The sequence below is a fragment of the Sciurus vulgaris genome (assembly GCF_902686455.1).
Source record: "Sciurus vulgaris genome assembly, chromosome: 5".
Taxonomy (NCBI): Eukaryota; Metazoa; Chordata; class Mammalia; order Rodentia; family Sciuridae; genus Sciurus; species Sciurus vulgaris.
Genome location: NC_136465.1, coordinates 67,885,577 through 67,899,653, shown reverse-complemented (window position 1 = coordinate 67,899,653; position 14,077 = coordinate 67,885,577). Strand labels below are relative to the sequence as shown.

The following is a 14,077-nucleotide window of genomic DNA, read 5'->3' as shown; positions in this document are numbered from 1 at the left end:
AAAACAGTGCCAAATATTATCAATGATTATCCTAGGAATTATGGTTTTCATTATTTTTTTCAATGAAAATATCAAGGAATTGAAAAAAATCAAAGTTTTTCAGTTAATATGTCTCACTTTCATCAGTTTTAATAAAACAGTGGTACAACCTAGGGCCATTCTTATGGTTGGGGAACAGGAGTGGGGAGAGACAAACCAACTTCTACTCTTTGGCCTCTTCCACATCAACAGGTTAAGACCCCTGCCTTTCATTCATTCAGTTCCTCCAGCAAGTATTTATTAAACAGGCACTTTGTGTCAGGCACTGTTTTGTATATATGTGAAAACTGACACATAGTAACTGTACATATTTATGGTATGCAGTGGGGCATTTTGATACATGGACATAATGTATAATGATCAGATCAGGGTAACTAGTTTATCTATCACCTCAGACATTGATCCTTTCTTTATGTAAGGAATATTCAAAAATTCTCTCAATGAACTAGTAGCACATGCCTGCAATCCCAGTGTCTCAGGAGGCTGAGGCAGGAGGACTACAAGCTCAAGGATAGCCTCAGCAACTTCAGGAGACCCTGTCTCAAAATAAAAAAATAAAAAGGACTCGGGATGTAGTGGAAAGCTCCCTGTGGCTCAATCTGCAGTAACCTGCCACCCACCCAAATCCTCTCTACAAGCTATTTTGAAACATGATTAATTGTTGTCCACCATGGTTATCTTACGGTGCCACATTAGAACATTAGAAGTTATTCCTCCTTCCAATTGTACCCTGTATCCACTAGCCACCCCCTCTCCACCCCTACCCCACTCTTCAGGCATGGTTCTATGTGCTCAAGATATAAAAGTATGCAAGACAGACAAAAATTCTGCCCTTGTGGTGTTTATGTAGTAAGGGAAGCAGACAAGGGAACAAGTAAGGACACTATAAAATACACATGTTCAATGGTGAGAGGTGTTAGGAAATAGAGCAGAGAAGAGGGCCAGAGAACAGGGGAGGGCTGCAATGTATACAGGGAAATCCCAGGAGAACCCACCAGAGTGACTCTGAGAACAGCTCTAAGGAATGGAAGGGAGTACGGCAAGGAGGAGAGTCCTGGGGCAGAGGAAACAAGAAAGGGCAAATCCCCAAGACAGAAGCATGCCTGTTCAAGGACAAGCAAGAAGACTGCAGGTGCTGGACAGAAGAGAAGTAGCAGGTGAGCTTCCCAAGGCGAGGAGGGTCTGGTCACAGTTGAAAGGATTCTGACTCTGCATGAGATGGATTTGGAGGGGAAAAGGGACATGATCTGGAAGGTTCCAGCAGGATCGCTGTGCTGACTAAAGCAGGAGGTGACCACTGTGATTCAGGAGTCACACATGGATGAGACAGCATGGGATGGTAGGTGACAGTGGCCACGGTTCTGGGTATATTCTGAAGTTAGACTGGGCAAGATTTGCTGGTAGATGGGATGTGGGCAGTGAGAGGAAGAGAAAAATCAAGAGTGACTCCAGGGACAGGCATGAGCAAGGAGAAGGATGAGCTGAAGAGGGCCATGTGAAGAGCAGGTCTAAGGGGAAAGGTCAGAGCAGGTGATCCAGAGAAGATCCTGCCTAAGCAATCTGATATACCCGCCCAGGTCCAAGACAAAGGGGCAAGCAGGAAAATGAAGATGTGCAGTCTATAAGAGCAAAGACAGCATTTACAGTCATGTCAAAGAGAAGAGATGGGTTCAAGGACATAAAGGAAATCAGCTGCAGTCAGTGATGGGGAGAGCAAACTAGGAGAGTGAGGCCCCTGGAAGTCAAGAGAAGGCCGTGCAGAGGAGGCAACAATGCCACTGTCTTTAGCAACAGGAGACCTTTTTCCTCTTAGTTCTTTGCAAATTATATTCAACAAGGCTTTACTGGATCCTGGTACTACATCCAATAAATGTGCTAATCTTTTTTTTTTAAAGAATATTTTTAGCTGTAGATGGACACGATATCTTTATTTTACTTAATTTTTTATGTAGTTCTGAGAATCAAACCACATGCTAGGCAAGTGCTCCACCATTGAGTCACAGTCCTAGCCCAATGTGCTAATATCTTACTCAAGAGGTGGTGCCAGGCATCTGGAACAACAGCCTAGCGAGGTGACCCTCCTCATCTCATTTAACAGTGACTGAGTGCCTGCGATGCAGGGCCCTGGGATGGAGCACTCATGGATCTCCCATGTGTTTCCTTCACCATTTCTCAGTCTAATCACACACACAGTGAAACATACCATAATTTCACCGCATAATTGTTATACCCTTGTTTTTCAGTTCAAAAATTGGTTTGTAACCTGTCATCGTGTAATCATCACATGACGTAGGTCTGTTCGTCATGCCACTTAAAAGGAAAACAGAGCAGCAATGTATTCACCAGTAGCATATGGATGCACGCTCGCTTTCTCCAGCACTCTGAGCCTGGAGCTTAGAATTCTCAGTGCAAGCGCCTGAGTTTATTTCTGAAAGTAGACTTGGTAGTTTATTTAGAACATTGTAGTACTGACTGCAAACACATCTTATGTGAGTGACGCTGAGAACGAAGTCAGATTATAAAACCAATGACAGCACAGCAGAATTTTCAGACCCAAAAGACTACATTTTGTAAATCCATACTTTGTACCACTATAATAAATTTTCTCAAGAGTAATATTTAGACCATAATGTACAAATCAATAACAACTAATGTATTAACTCTTCTTAAACCAGAAAAATGTTCTCTAAATTGTCACAAAGAAATGACACCCCTCCATTTGGACCATTCAATTTAAATGCATATTTATAAATATTCTGTGCCTTCTAATCTTGCACCAAAGACAGTTGAGTGATAAATTATTTTTAAGTAATACCAGCACAATTTTTTTAAAAAGCTTCACTTACTGATCACACTCCATTTTTTGCCCCCCTCCCCCCAAAAAAATTGGCATAAAATTTACAATAATTACACCATGAAATACAACTAGGCTTATGATATGGGGGGGAAATGACAGACTCAAATGTTTTGGAAAACTGCACAATAGACATTTGTGAGGAGTAGAAGTTACTTGAACCAAAATTCCTGAGTTTCTTTCTCTTTCTTCCCTCCCTCTCTCCCTCCCTTCCTCCCTCCCTTCCTCCCTCCCTCCCTCCCTTCCTTCCTTTTTTGCAGTGCTTAGGGTGAAACCCAGGGCCTCACACATACTGGGAAAGTACTCTATCCCTGATCTATAACCTAACCCCTTTTAATTTTTTTTTTTTAATTTAAGACAGGTTCTAGGGGCTGGGGTTGTGACTTAGTGGTAGAGCTCTCGCCTCACACATGTGAAGCACTGGGTTCAATTCTCAGCACCACATGAAAATAAATAAACAATAAATAAAAGTATTGTGTCAATCTACAAATAAAAAACTATTTAAAAAAAAAAAAAAAGAGTCTGGCTAAATTGCCCAGGCTGACCTCGATCTTGTGATCCTTGTGTCTCAGCCTCCCCAGAGGCTTGGATTGCAAGAATGTGCCACCATACCCAGCCAGGAGCAATCTTATTTCCCCAGCACCTGGAACATAACTGAATCAATATTTGTTATATGACTAATTTGACTGTCAGCAGAAATCCATTAAAGATGGCATACTTATTAGGCAAAGGGGCCCATTTCTAGCAAAGAACATGCTGTACACTTACTAATCTCATTGCCCTAAGATCGACAATGGCAGATCTTTATTGAGCACCTTTTAAGTTCAGACACTGCTTTAGCACTAAGGAAGTAGTAGAGAACAGGACAAACATGTTGGGGGGCAGATATTTAACAAGGGTGCTAATAAATAGACAAGAGAGCTACAGGTGGTATGATAAGTGCTCTAGAGGAAACAGACAGGAACAGAGTGTCTGGGTGGGTGGCTGATCTCACACCACGGCCTCTTTGAGAAACTAAGACCTGATGGACAGGAGGAGCCATCCCAGGACAGAAAGGAGCAGGAGAGGGCCTGGCCCAGGGAGTGCAGCTACCTGGGTCCTAAAAAAGCACAAGAGGTTGCACATGACATAAGAAGGCCCTATCAGGCATGGGGTATGGGACAGAGTGGTATAGGATGAGGCTGGCCTGGAAGGCAGGGGTCAGGCAGGCTGCAGAGGGCTTGGTCAGCTACAGTGCCAGGTCTGAGCTGAGTTTTAAGTAGCATGGAGGAAAAGGAGAGTCTTATCAGGGAAGTGTGAAAACTCCCTGTACACGTCAGCAATGATACTCAAAGTGTGTAAGAAAGAGGAATCTCGGGATGTAGCTAATATCCGTTCTGTTCATAATGGCTCAGTACTTGACACCTCTAAAGAGAGGCCATCCTGTTAAAGAAGTCGGGACTTTAGGTTAGGAGCAGCACTGGGGATGTGGCCCCTAGGTCCTGACAAGTTAAAAGACTTGGTCCCGCCCCCTAGATGTGACAAACAGCTCCACAATGGAAAAGGGCCTGTATTGGGAGAGCCAGTGGGTCTGGCTTACCAGCTGGAAGTCCCCTGCTAGCCAACTGTATCAGGTCACTACTGTTAGGTTCCTGAGAGCATCCAATCTGATGCCTGGGGAAAGGGGGTTGGTAGGGCAGACTCTGAGTTTTAGATACATGAACTCAAAAGCTTTTAGGTGGGATGCTTTCCTAGGTTGGCCTCCTCTTTCCTAGGGGTGTGTGTGTGTGTGTGTGTGTGTGTGTGTGTGCGCGTTGCTTGGGATGGAAGCTAGGACCTCCCACATGCTAGGCGAATGCTCTACCACTGAGCTACAGCCTGAGCCTTCCAGTTGCCTTTTAAGGCTTCCCCTTTCCCTCACTCCTTTCAGTCACCTGCCTGGTTCCTGAATCACCTGGAACCTGAGTGCAAAATCCTTGACTTTTTCTTTCCACAAGATACTGCTCTGACTTACAGTGGTAGAGAGACCTGGCCTGAGAGGAAACAGAAAGTTCTTAAATCTGATCTTGTCTGTTAAATCTGACTTCAGATGAGACTTCACAGAGGCTACCTTTAAAATTTTTTTTTTTCAAAAAGATTTTGCTTGTTTGTTTTATTTTATTGAGATACTCTGCTGCCCAGGCTGGTCCTGAGCATCTAGGCTCAAGTGATCCTCCTGCCTCAGCCTCCCCTGTTGCTGGGATGCAGATGTGCACCATTGCACCTGGCTTGACCTTTTAAGCTTTTGAGACGCCAGGTACAGTGGCTCATGCCTGTAATCCCAGCTCCTAGAGAGGCTGAGGCAGGAGGATCACAAGTTTCAGGCCAGCCTAGGCAACTTAGCAAGACCCTATCTCAAAATAAAATCAAAAGGGTTGGGGATTTAGCTCAATGAGCACCCCTGGGTTCAATTCCTAGTAACCACCCCCCACCCCCTGCAAACACACACACACAAAGACTTTGAGCAATTTGCAAACACAGGGAAGGAATCAGCACTTGCTCAATAAAAAACAAAACTGTGTTTAAGATGTGGTCCCAGGATCCCTTCTTTCTCAGGCAGGGATCTGGTCAATTATCAGTCATTTAGGATACATCAGAATCCAATGCTCCTATGGAGAGCATATCACTTTTCCTTCCTTCACAACAGACAATCTGGATATCTGTCCTGTCCCTGCCATTCCCCAAACCTCTATTCTCCTCTATATACTGACCAAAACAACTTCTGTGCCTGATTGGGGTGCCATAAGAATAGTTTCCTTAGACATAGGCAGGGGGTGTGCTGCAAATGATCCACACAAAACAGCCACCTTATTTATTTTGAGTGCTAGGGATGGAAACCAGGGCCTCACACATGCTGGGCAAGGGCTTTACCACTGAACCACATCAGTCCCATCACCCTCCATCTTTAATAAAGGACAAATTCGGGGCAGGCTGCTCAGGAGCTCTAGCTGCCTGGCCTTCAGACCCTCACCAACGTGACCCTGATAGAGCCCTGAGAAGCTCCAGGCATAGCCTCGGGGCTTTCCACCCACTGCTCACAGTAATACCTCTCAGCAACTACTGGGGAAAGGTCTGAAGTACTGTTTGCAGTTTACAAGTAAACAAACTGAGACAGAGGAACTCCAGCCTGCCTACAGTTACCTTGTTGATAAGCTCCAGCTACCTCCCTGCCCCTCATGCAGCATCTCCCGCTCTTGTTTGTGAACTTCCACTTCTAAACTGATGTGCAAAATCTCACTAAGGGTTTAATTGCCTTGATTGTAGGCCTCAAACCCCAAACACAATTTCTATGAAATATTTAGTAATCCGTTACTCAAATTTTCCCAGGAGAAACTTCTCAACAAATATAGGTGAAGTATGTAATCTTTGAGGTGAGCCTATGACAGGGACTCAACTGTGCTCTGACTTCCCACAGCAGTGAAAGCCTCCTATCACAGGGGTAAGAGAAGTGGGTGGGAGTGTAACAGCCTCTTGCCCACAGTCTGTCCGCTGGCTCAGGTCCAGGGGACACCCACCAGGGCCATGCGACACAGTTTTGGAGCTCAGAAGCTCAAGGCTGATATGTGACTTCTTTCCTTTAATCTTGGGCTTTTCCTCTCAGAGAGGAGAGGGCAGCATAAGGCTCAGTAGCAAACCCAACTGCCACCAGCTCCTAACAGAAAAGTTTGTTACTTTCTATGTTTCACTTTGTATATTTTTCACTCCCCCAGCAGGACTCAGAGCAAATCTAACAACTAAACATTTGCAGATAACTCAAAAGTGACCTTTGGGGGAGCTATAGTTTGTAAACCCAGACTTTCTAAGTCACTACCTTTTCTACCCAAGCCCAGCCAGCTATCATTTCACAGGCCTTGTTAAGTCCATTTCTGATCCTTTATAAATTACCCAGACAAGAGTAACCATTTAGGAGTCTGCATTTCTTGAGCTTAAGGAAACTACAGAGGAGAGAGGACTGTAAACCATTTAAGAATGGACTCTGGGTGCCTCCCCCCAGGAATGCGGCACCAGCCCCTAAGTCACCCGAAGCTGGAGACAGAGCCTCATCCTAATCCTCGGGATGTTGGCTAACCACAGAAGCCCCTGCCAGGCCAGAGCCCAAAACTAGGAGCCCAACTTGAGTCTCCTGTGTGACCACAAGCCCTGCCTGGAGACCTCACTTTGTGAAACAGTAACTGTGAAGGCCTCAACCCTCCCCACAGGGGGGAATACATCTCCAGTCTTCCTTGGGCCAGTAGCCCCAACAGAGACCTGGTACTCAGCACAGAGATTTCCAAAACCTGAAAGAGCTAAAGCTGTGCAAAGAGACAGAATGTTACAACTGGAAGGGGCCTCTAAAACAATCTAATCCAATGTCCTCACTTCATAGAAAAGACAACCCAGAAGATACCTACCATGCACACCCCACCTCTAAAACCAAACAAACAAAAATCTCAAGATGGTAATGCAAGGATCAGTACATATGGGTGGGTTGAGTTCTTTGCAGGTATGGAGGTGTGTGGGACAAAATGATATTCTGAGAAAACAGCCCTGTTCCTTTAAGGCTGGTACTGCTGCCATGAGTACCACAGTGACTCAGAAGGGACCCAAGATCCTGACGGGGGCTGGGCAATGAGTAGCACAGTCCCTGAGGACCTCCAGTGGCAGCCTGAGTCTAGCTTTCCTGAAACCTCCATGCATGCACGGTACCTGGAAGGCACACAGGGGACAGTTTCCCCCCAGTATTGAACCAGGTTCCAAATCACCCATAAGGAAAGAGTTGGGAAGAAAGCCACATGGGTGGAGAAGCAGGGAGGAGAGATACCAACTTTAGAAAGTCTGAAAGAAGATTCATGCAGTACAAAAAGACCCAACTGCAACCACAGGGGCGAAGAAGTCAGGAAATGCTGCCCAGTGGTCAGACCGCAAGCCAGTAGGTCCAGCAGGGACAGAGTGGGGCAGAGGGTTAAATTTAGCCAGGTAAACAGAGCAGCCCAAGGGTGGAGGGGGCCTGGTAGGAACAGAGCCATCACCTGCTCTGTAGTGTCAGGGGCATTTCTCATTGAGGGGGAAAGTTCAGAACTGAACCAAACAGGTCCATTTTCAGGGTCTCGCCAATATGCTGTGGGGGAAGCACAGACTACACCTCAGAGATTGATAAAGGGTTGCTCAGATTAAAAACATTCAGGTCTTTTCATTTTCACCATGGTATCTATGCCCTACCTTCTGCTGGATTTTTCTGGACTCTGGGATTTTTCTGGACTCTTAAAGAAGTCTGATAGAAAGCAGCCAAAGATGCCCTTACATGGAACTCACATATGCTATTGCCACTCAGGCTTTCTATATCTGTCACCATTCTGAGTCTTGAGAGATCTGAAGGAATTATAAAAACAACCCCCAACTACCACTACAACAAAAACTCGGAGGATTCCATTCAGGTGTGGGGCTGGAACAAACGTGGACTCTAAGGGCATATTTAGAAGATTAAGGAGTTAAATGACAGTTTGAAAAGAAGCCAGGGAGAACCAAACCAGAATTGCAGAAGGGAAAGCTTTCATGGACTTGCTGGGTTCTATTTCAGAGAAGACACAGGTGTGCCCCCATGCTACAGGTGCCATGCTATGGCAATTCAGTGGAAACCAGCAGAACTGTCCTAGAGGTAAAAATCAGAACCCACCACCCTGGTCCTCTGCCCTTCTTGAGGAAAAACAAACCAAAAAAATATCTTAAAAAAAAAAAAAATCATTTGAGGGGCCAGGATTGTAGTTCAGTGGTAGAGAACTTGCCTAGCACATGTGAGGCAATGGGTTTGATCCTCAACACCACATAAAAAAGTAAATAAATAAAAAAAGGTATTGTGTCCATCTACAACTAAAAATAGTTTTTAAAAATTATTTGAGCTGGGGCTGAGTGGTGGTTTTCCTTCATTTCAAAATAGTGTCTGTTCTCTCTTTGATACAGATGATCTATGGTTATAAATAGCAAGGAGGAGGAGATGCACAAGGCAATGCTGAAGGAGACCTCTTTGGGACCATTGTGAGGAGTGGTGCAGCACTGGAGATCTCAGGGGCAGGAGTCCAAGGAAAAAGGCATGGTTGGCATGTTTGCCCTATGTGCACATACATGAGGTCCTGGGTCCCTTCCCCACACCACAAAAGAACAAACAAAATCTTTCCAGTTGCCGCTAGAGTAATAGGAGGATGAAATACATAGGTAAAGAACAATCCTAGATTTTTTTCTTTTCACAGCAATTTTGGGAATACATTATTATTATTATTATCATCATTATTATTATTGCTGGGGATGGAAACCAGGGTCTTCATGCTAAACACATGCTACACCACTAAGCATAAAGCTTAACCCTTTAAGCTTTTTGGATAGAAAAAAAATTTAGGAAAGGGCTAAGCAAGAAACCCTGGGAGATTAAAACCATCAAAAGTACTAAGGAGGGAACTGGTTTCAGACAATCTGGGCAAACACACACACACACACCCATACTCAAACAAAGAACATCAGAGCCTGGGAAAGTAGGAATCCATGGATGGAAAGGGGCTAGCAAGTTCCTTCAAGTTTGACTCTGGCTCTCCTGGCAGGGAGACCCCACAGCGTGTCATATGTCTTCTGTCTGATTTATCTTTAATATGAGAAAGAAAAAGAACAGGGTGTCTCTCTCAGCAGCTACCCTTGGAGATTTACCCATATGTTGTAACTTCAGGTCCCTACTCCCTTCACCCCCTGCCCTGGTGTCAGCATCCCCTGCACCTGTTAGTACTGACACTGCTATAGCTGTGCCTCCTTCTCTGACTCCCACATTTGACATCACCAGGAAGACCCCAGCACTGCACCACTCCTCACAATGGCCCCCAGGAGGTCTCCTTCAGCATTTCCTTGTGCACCTCCTCCTCCTTGCTATTTATAACTACAAGTCATCTGTATCAAAGAGAGAACAGATACTATTTTGAAATGGAGGAAAACCACCACTCAGCCTTCCACCTCAGTATGTTTGCCAGGACTTGTGTATGGGTCTGGACAGACATGTGGGTGCAGGCTCTGGGCCTGGCATCCACTCCTCTATGCTTGAGATCCCAGTCTTGCCTTTGATAAGTAAATTACATGTGCATTCCACCACAGGAGCAGCTGGATGCAGGAAAGGGTCCTCAAGCTTTCTCAGGTGTGCCTACTGCTCCTAGGGACCTACGCTGCCTTAGGGGCCAACCACAGAAGGGGGCACCCTAGGCTTGCACCATGGGCCTGTGTCAGTGCTGGTAGTTGTCCAGGAGTATGACCCTGCCTGCTGACACTCTTCTGTCCCTGCACTGATGGCATGGGCACAGATGTCCCATCACAGCTCTGGCAAGTGGGCACATTCCTAGGCCACTGGAGAAGTTCAGGGGATTGGTAACATGATCTGGAGCCTTTCTCCTCCAGGTACCAGGCTGTAACTCTGCTCAGGGTGGCTGTCACTGAAAGTTGTTGCCAAAAGACAAAAGTAGTAAAGAATGACGCCCTGTAAAGTGGAGGGCAAACTGCCTCCTCCCCACTCAATTCTGCTGAGTAACCACCTCAGGGCCTGAGCCACCTGTTTCTCTCTCTGACAGACCAAACTTTCTTAAAAAAAAAAAAAAAAATTGTCTCTCACAATGATTTGCAAGGTGCAAGGTGCAATATCCAGGAAACCTGCCTGTCACTAGAGCGCTTGGCCAAATATCCACCGACGCGCCCAGAGTAAATGGATAAGGAGGTGGCTTCCCATCTCTCCCAGCCGCAAGAGGGACAATCAGGGAAAGCAGAAGAAACCACCACCACTTCTCAGGGCTCGACCAGCTCCGGAGTGAGGCAAGAATACAGGGACTTCTCGCCAGAGTTAAGGTAATCCATATGCAGTCCCGCCCGAGTCCGCTGCAGGCCGGGAGCAGACTCAAATTGAGGGTTCCAGTTGGGGCCGGGTCAATCCTGGGAAGGGTTCGAGAAGCTCCAGCGGCTCACATCTCCCTGACAGTCCCGGGCAGCGCCTAGGCTCTGTCTCTGAGTCCAGGAGTGGCCGCTACCCCGGCCATCGCCTGGGTCGCCCGCTTGTCTGAGACCCGAAAGTCGCGAGCGCCAGAGCGGCCGCGGGAGGGCGAGGAAGCCCAGCCCTACCTGCCTGCGCCGGGAGCGCGCCCTCCGCGCCGGTCGCCGCGCGCTCGCTGGAGGCAGCAGCAGCGCGGCCGAGAGCCAGGCGGCCCCCAGCTTTGTTCGCGGCAGGGCTGGGTAATTTCCTTCGTCTTCGTTTCCCTTCCCGCCACCTGACCGGGATACGCCGACGCTGCAGACCCCGCGCCAAACCGAGCCAGAAGAGTCTGGTTTAGCTAGAGAAAGGCCGGCTCCCAATCTGCGAGCGCCTGCGGCGCCCAGACCCAGCCGGCCAGCTGAGCGCCGAGGGTCCGAGAAGCAGGAGGCAGCCCAGTGAAGTTTGGGGGATCCGGGGAGAGGCCGAGGGACCGCCGCGCAGCTCCCGTTTCCCACAGTTGGCAGCGGGCACTTACCTGCATGTCCCGCCGCTTGTCAGGCCCGCGGGCTCCGGCTCGCGGCGCAACACGGCCGGGCTCTCGCAGCGCCCAGCACCTCTGGATCGGCCCGGCGCCGCGGTGCGTGGAGGCGCGGCCCGCGGGGGGCCAGTGGGCGGCCTGGAGCCCTGCCCCACTGGTGGGGCCGGGAACAGACTCTGCCCGCTCCTCTCAGCGCGCGGGCTGCTCAGGCAGCCGCACCGGACTCTTCATCCGCTGCTGGGGTGCGGGGCTGGAGTCGCGGGCGGGTGCGCCCTGCTATGGGGGTCCCACCGAGCGTCTTGCCCGGCCTCCTTAGGTGCTGAATCCGCCGCTGCTGGGCCCGACCCGAGCAATTCCAGCCCTCGGAGTCCTTGCTCGCTTCCTGCCACTGGGAGGGCTCCCTGCTGGGCTCCAGGACCCCCAAGCTTGGCGGGCAGGATAAATCGCGGTTTGCGGATCTGGGGCCGAGTCCAGGAGAGGTCCTGGGCCCGGGTCGCCTGGTCGGGCCGCCGCCGTCGGTCGTCCGTCACCGGATTGCGCACTCTTCTCCGGAGCGCAGGACCCGAGGAAGTTTCGGCTTCAAGTTGGCTGCTGGCAGGCGGCGTCCGCAGCTCAGAGTGCAGGGGCCGGCTCCGGGCGAGTGGATTCCCGGGCTCCACCGCCTCCGCCCCGCCTCCTGCGCTGCCTCCCCGCCCCCCGGCAGCCGCGCCGGCCCCCAGCTCGCTCCTTCCCACCGACCGAGCCTGCGACACCCCTCCTGAGAGCTCCTCCCAGTCACAGGAACCATGACCTCCGCACCTGCCTCCCGCTACCCGGGCGCATTCGGCAGAGCGGCCCAGGACTTTGACACGGGGGTGCGCAAGGAGAACCCCGCTGCCCGCAGGCCAGCCACCCCAGTCCCTTCTAATCCGGCCCCACACGCCACCGCCGCCGCCCCCCCTCCTCCCGGAACTCGACCCCTCCTCGGAAAGGACCCGGGGGACCTGCCCGGATCTAGCCCTCGCGGGGCTCTCCCGAGCCTGTGCTCTGAGCTCCAGCCACGGAGCTAGAATCTCGGAAAACAGGAGAGAGTACATCAACTCTTATATTTACGTCGAACACGGTCACGCAATGTATCCTCCTTTGAATCCTCTAAGTTGCAGAGTGATTCGGAAGCTATTATTTCCACCCTGTAAACTCCCCTCTTGGTCCTGTGCCCTTTTGCTCCAGCAGCACAAGCAGGTCTCTGAGCCTGGGAAATCTGATGTGAAGAGGCTTCAAGTGCTTCTGTCATGGATCTGGAGCTGAGTTATTCTCCTGACTCTGGGAAACTGAGGCACATAAAAGTGCGACGACCAGCCCTAGTCCCTAAAGGGGTTAGTCTACAAAGATTACTATGAATTTGTTTGGCCTCAGCTCAAACAAAAGTTTAAATACTTTTATTGAGGTCCCTAAGCCCTGTTAACCATCACACCTGGTGAGCTGCCTAAGAGAGTGCTCCAGGAGGTGAAAAGAATTAACAGATGTCCCAGGGAGCAGGAGCTCACCTGCAGCAGGCATGAATTGAGGCCACCCTTCCAACTGTCTTTTCTTTTTCATGCTGAAGACACCAGTCTCCTCCCTGAGTAAGTAGGAGGTCTCCCTGCTAAAGAAATTGCCCTTGAATGCAGTACAGTGGAGGGGCGGAAAACAACAGTAATAATCAAAGAGTTTGCCTTTTCTTAATTAGTCACCAAACAAGGTGAAATCCTCTCTCTTTTGCCGGGGGAAGGGCAGAAGAGAGGGTCAGGGACCAGGAACCAAGCACATGGGTTAGGCAATGAGGAGTTATTGCCCTGGGGATTTTACAATAAGGATCCTAAGGGCTGTTCTAGAGAATGCTCCGCTAATTAGAGCGAAAGTCTTCCTTGGAATTGTGCAGCCATGGGCTGGAAGTGCACTGTGACTTTCTCACGTTGGAATGAATGGGGTTTATGAGACCAGGACCAGCAACTCTAAATGAGTGGTCTGTAATTGTTATGGGGGCCTGTCTTCATGGAGGGAAGCTAGTTCAAGGCTTTATCTTGGGACAAGATGGGACAAGGAGGATAACTGGTATAAAAGCCTTGAGTACACTTCATCAAACTACAAAAAGACTCAGTTCCTGTCTTCCTCAGCATAAAGTGTCAGTTCTGGGGTCAGGATCTTTGTGGAGGGCACGGGAAGGCCTAGTCCAGGAGACCCTGATCATTCCAGGTAACTTGGGAGAATCTGGGAATTCACCTCATCAAGACGACTGAGACCAGTTCCCTCCCTCGAGAAGTTTAAAGTCTAGAGAAATGGGGTGTGGGGAGGCAAACCTCTAACTTGAAGCCTAGAATGAGCACCCCTGGTGACTTTGTCCCCAACTGACAACCCAGGATGAGAGCAGGTGACAGATGATGGCAACCTTCACGGAAGGTCTGATAAGTCCTCTACCTGTCACCCTCTCTGCCCAAGATGAGTCAAAACTGGCACCTTAGGGAAGCTCTGTGCCCCCAGAAGAGGAGTATGTGACTGAGTCGCTGGGCAAACATGTGAAAGATCAGACAGCCCAGCCATGGCAGGCTGGAGGGAAGTGGTGAGGGCCCCACTGCTTGAGTCACAGACTGCTGGGAATCTGCAGCCCATTCTAGAGGCAAGGCTGATGGGAATGTGGACACAC

At 49.1% G+C, this 14,077-nt stretch overlaps 1 protein-coding gene across 1 annotated transcript in view; it reads right to left on the bottom strand.

Moving 5' to 3' along the window:
• Positions 1–11,596, bottom strand: part of LOC306661377 (protein Wnt-5b-like) — a 96,866-nt gene extending 85,270 nt beyond the window's left edge. The window contains exon 1 of the mRNA XM_079140355.1: positions 11,413–11,596. Within this exon, the coding sequence (XP_078996481.1) occupies positions 11,413–11,418 (6 nt within the window). The 5' untranslated portion in view covers positions 11,419–11,596. The remainder of the gene's footprint in view (positions 1–11,412) is intronic.
• Positions 11,597–14,077: the final 2,481 nt, after the last annotated feature.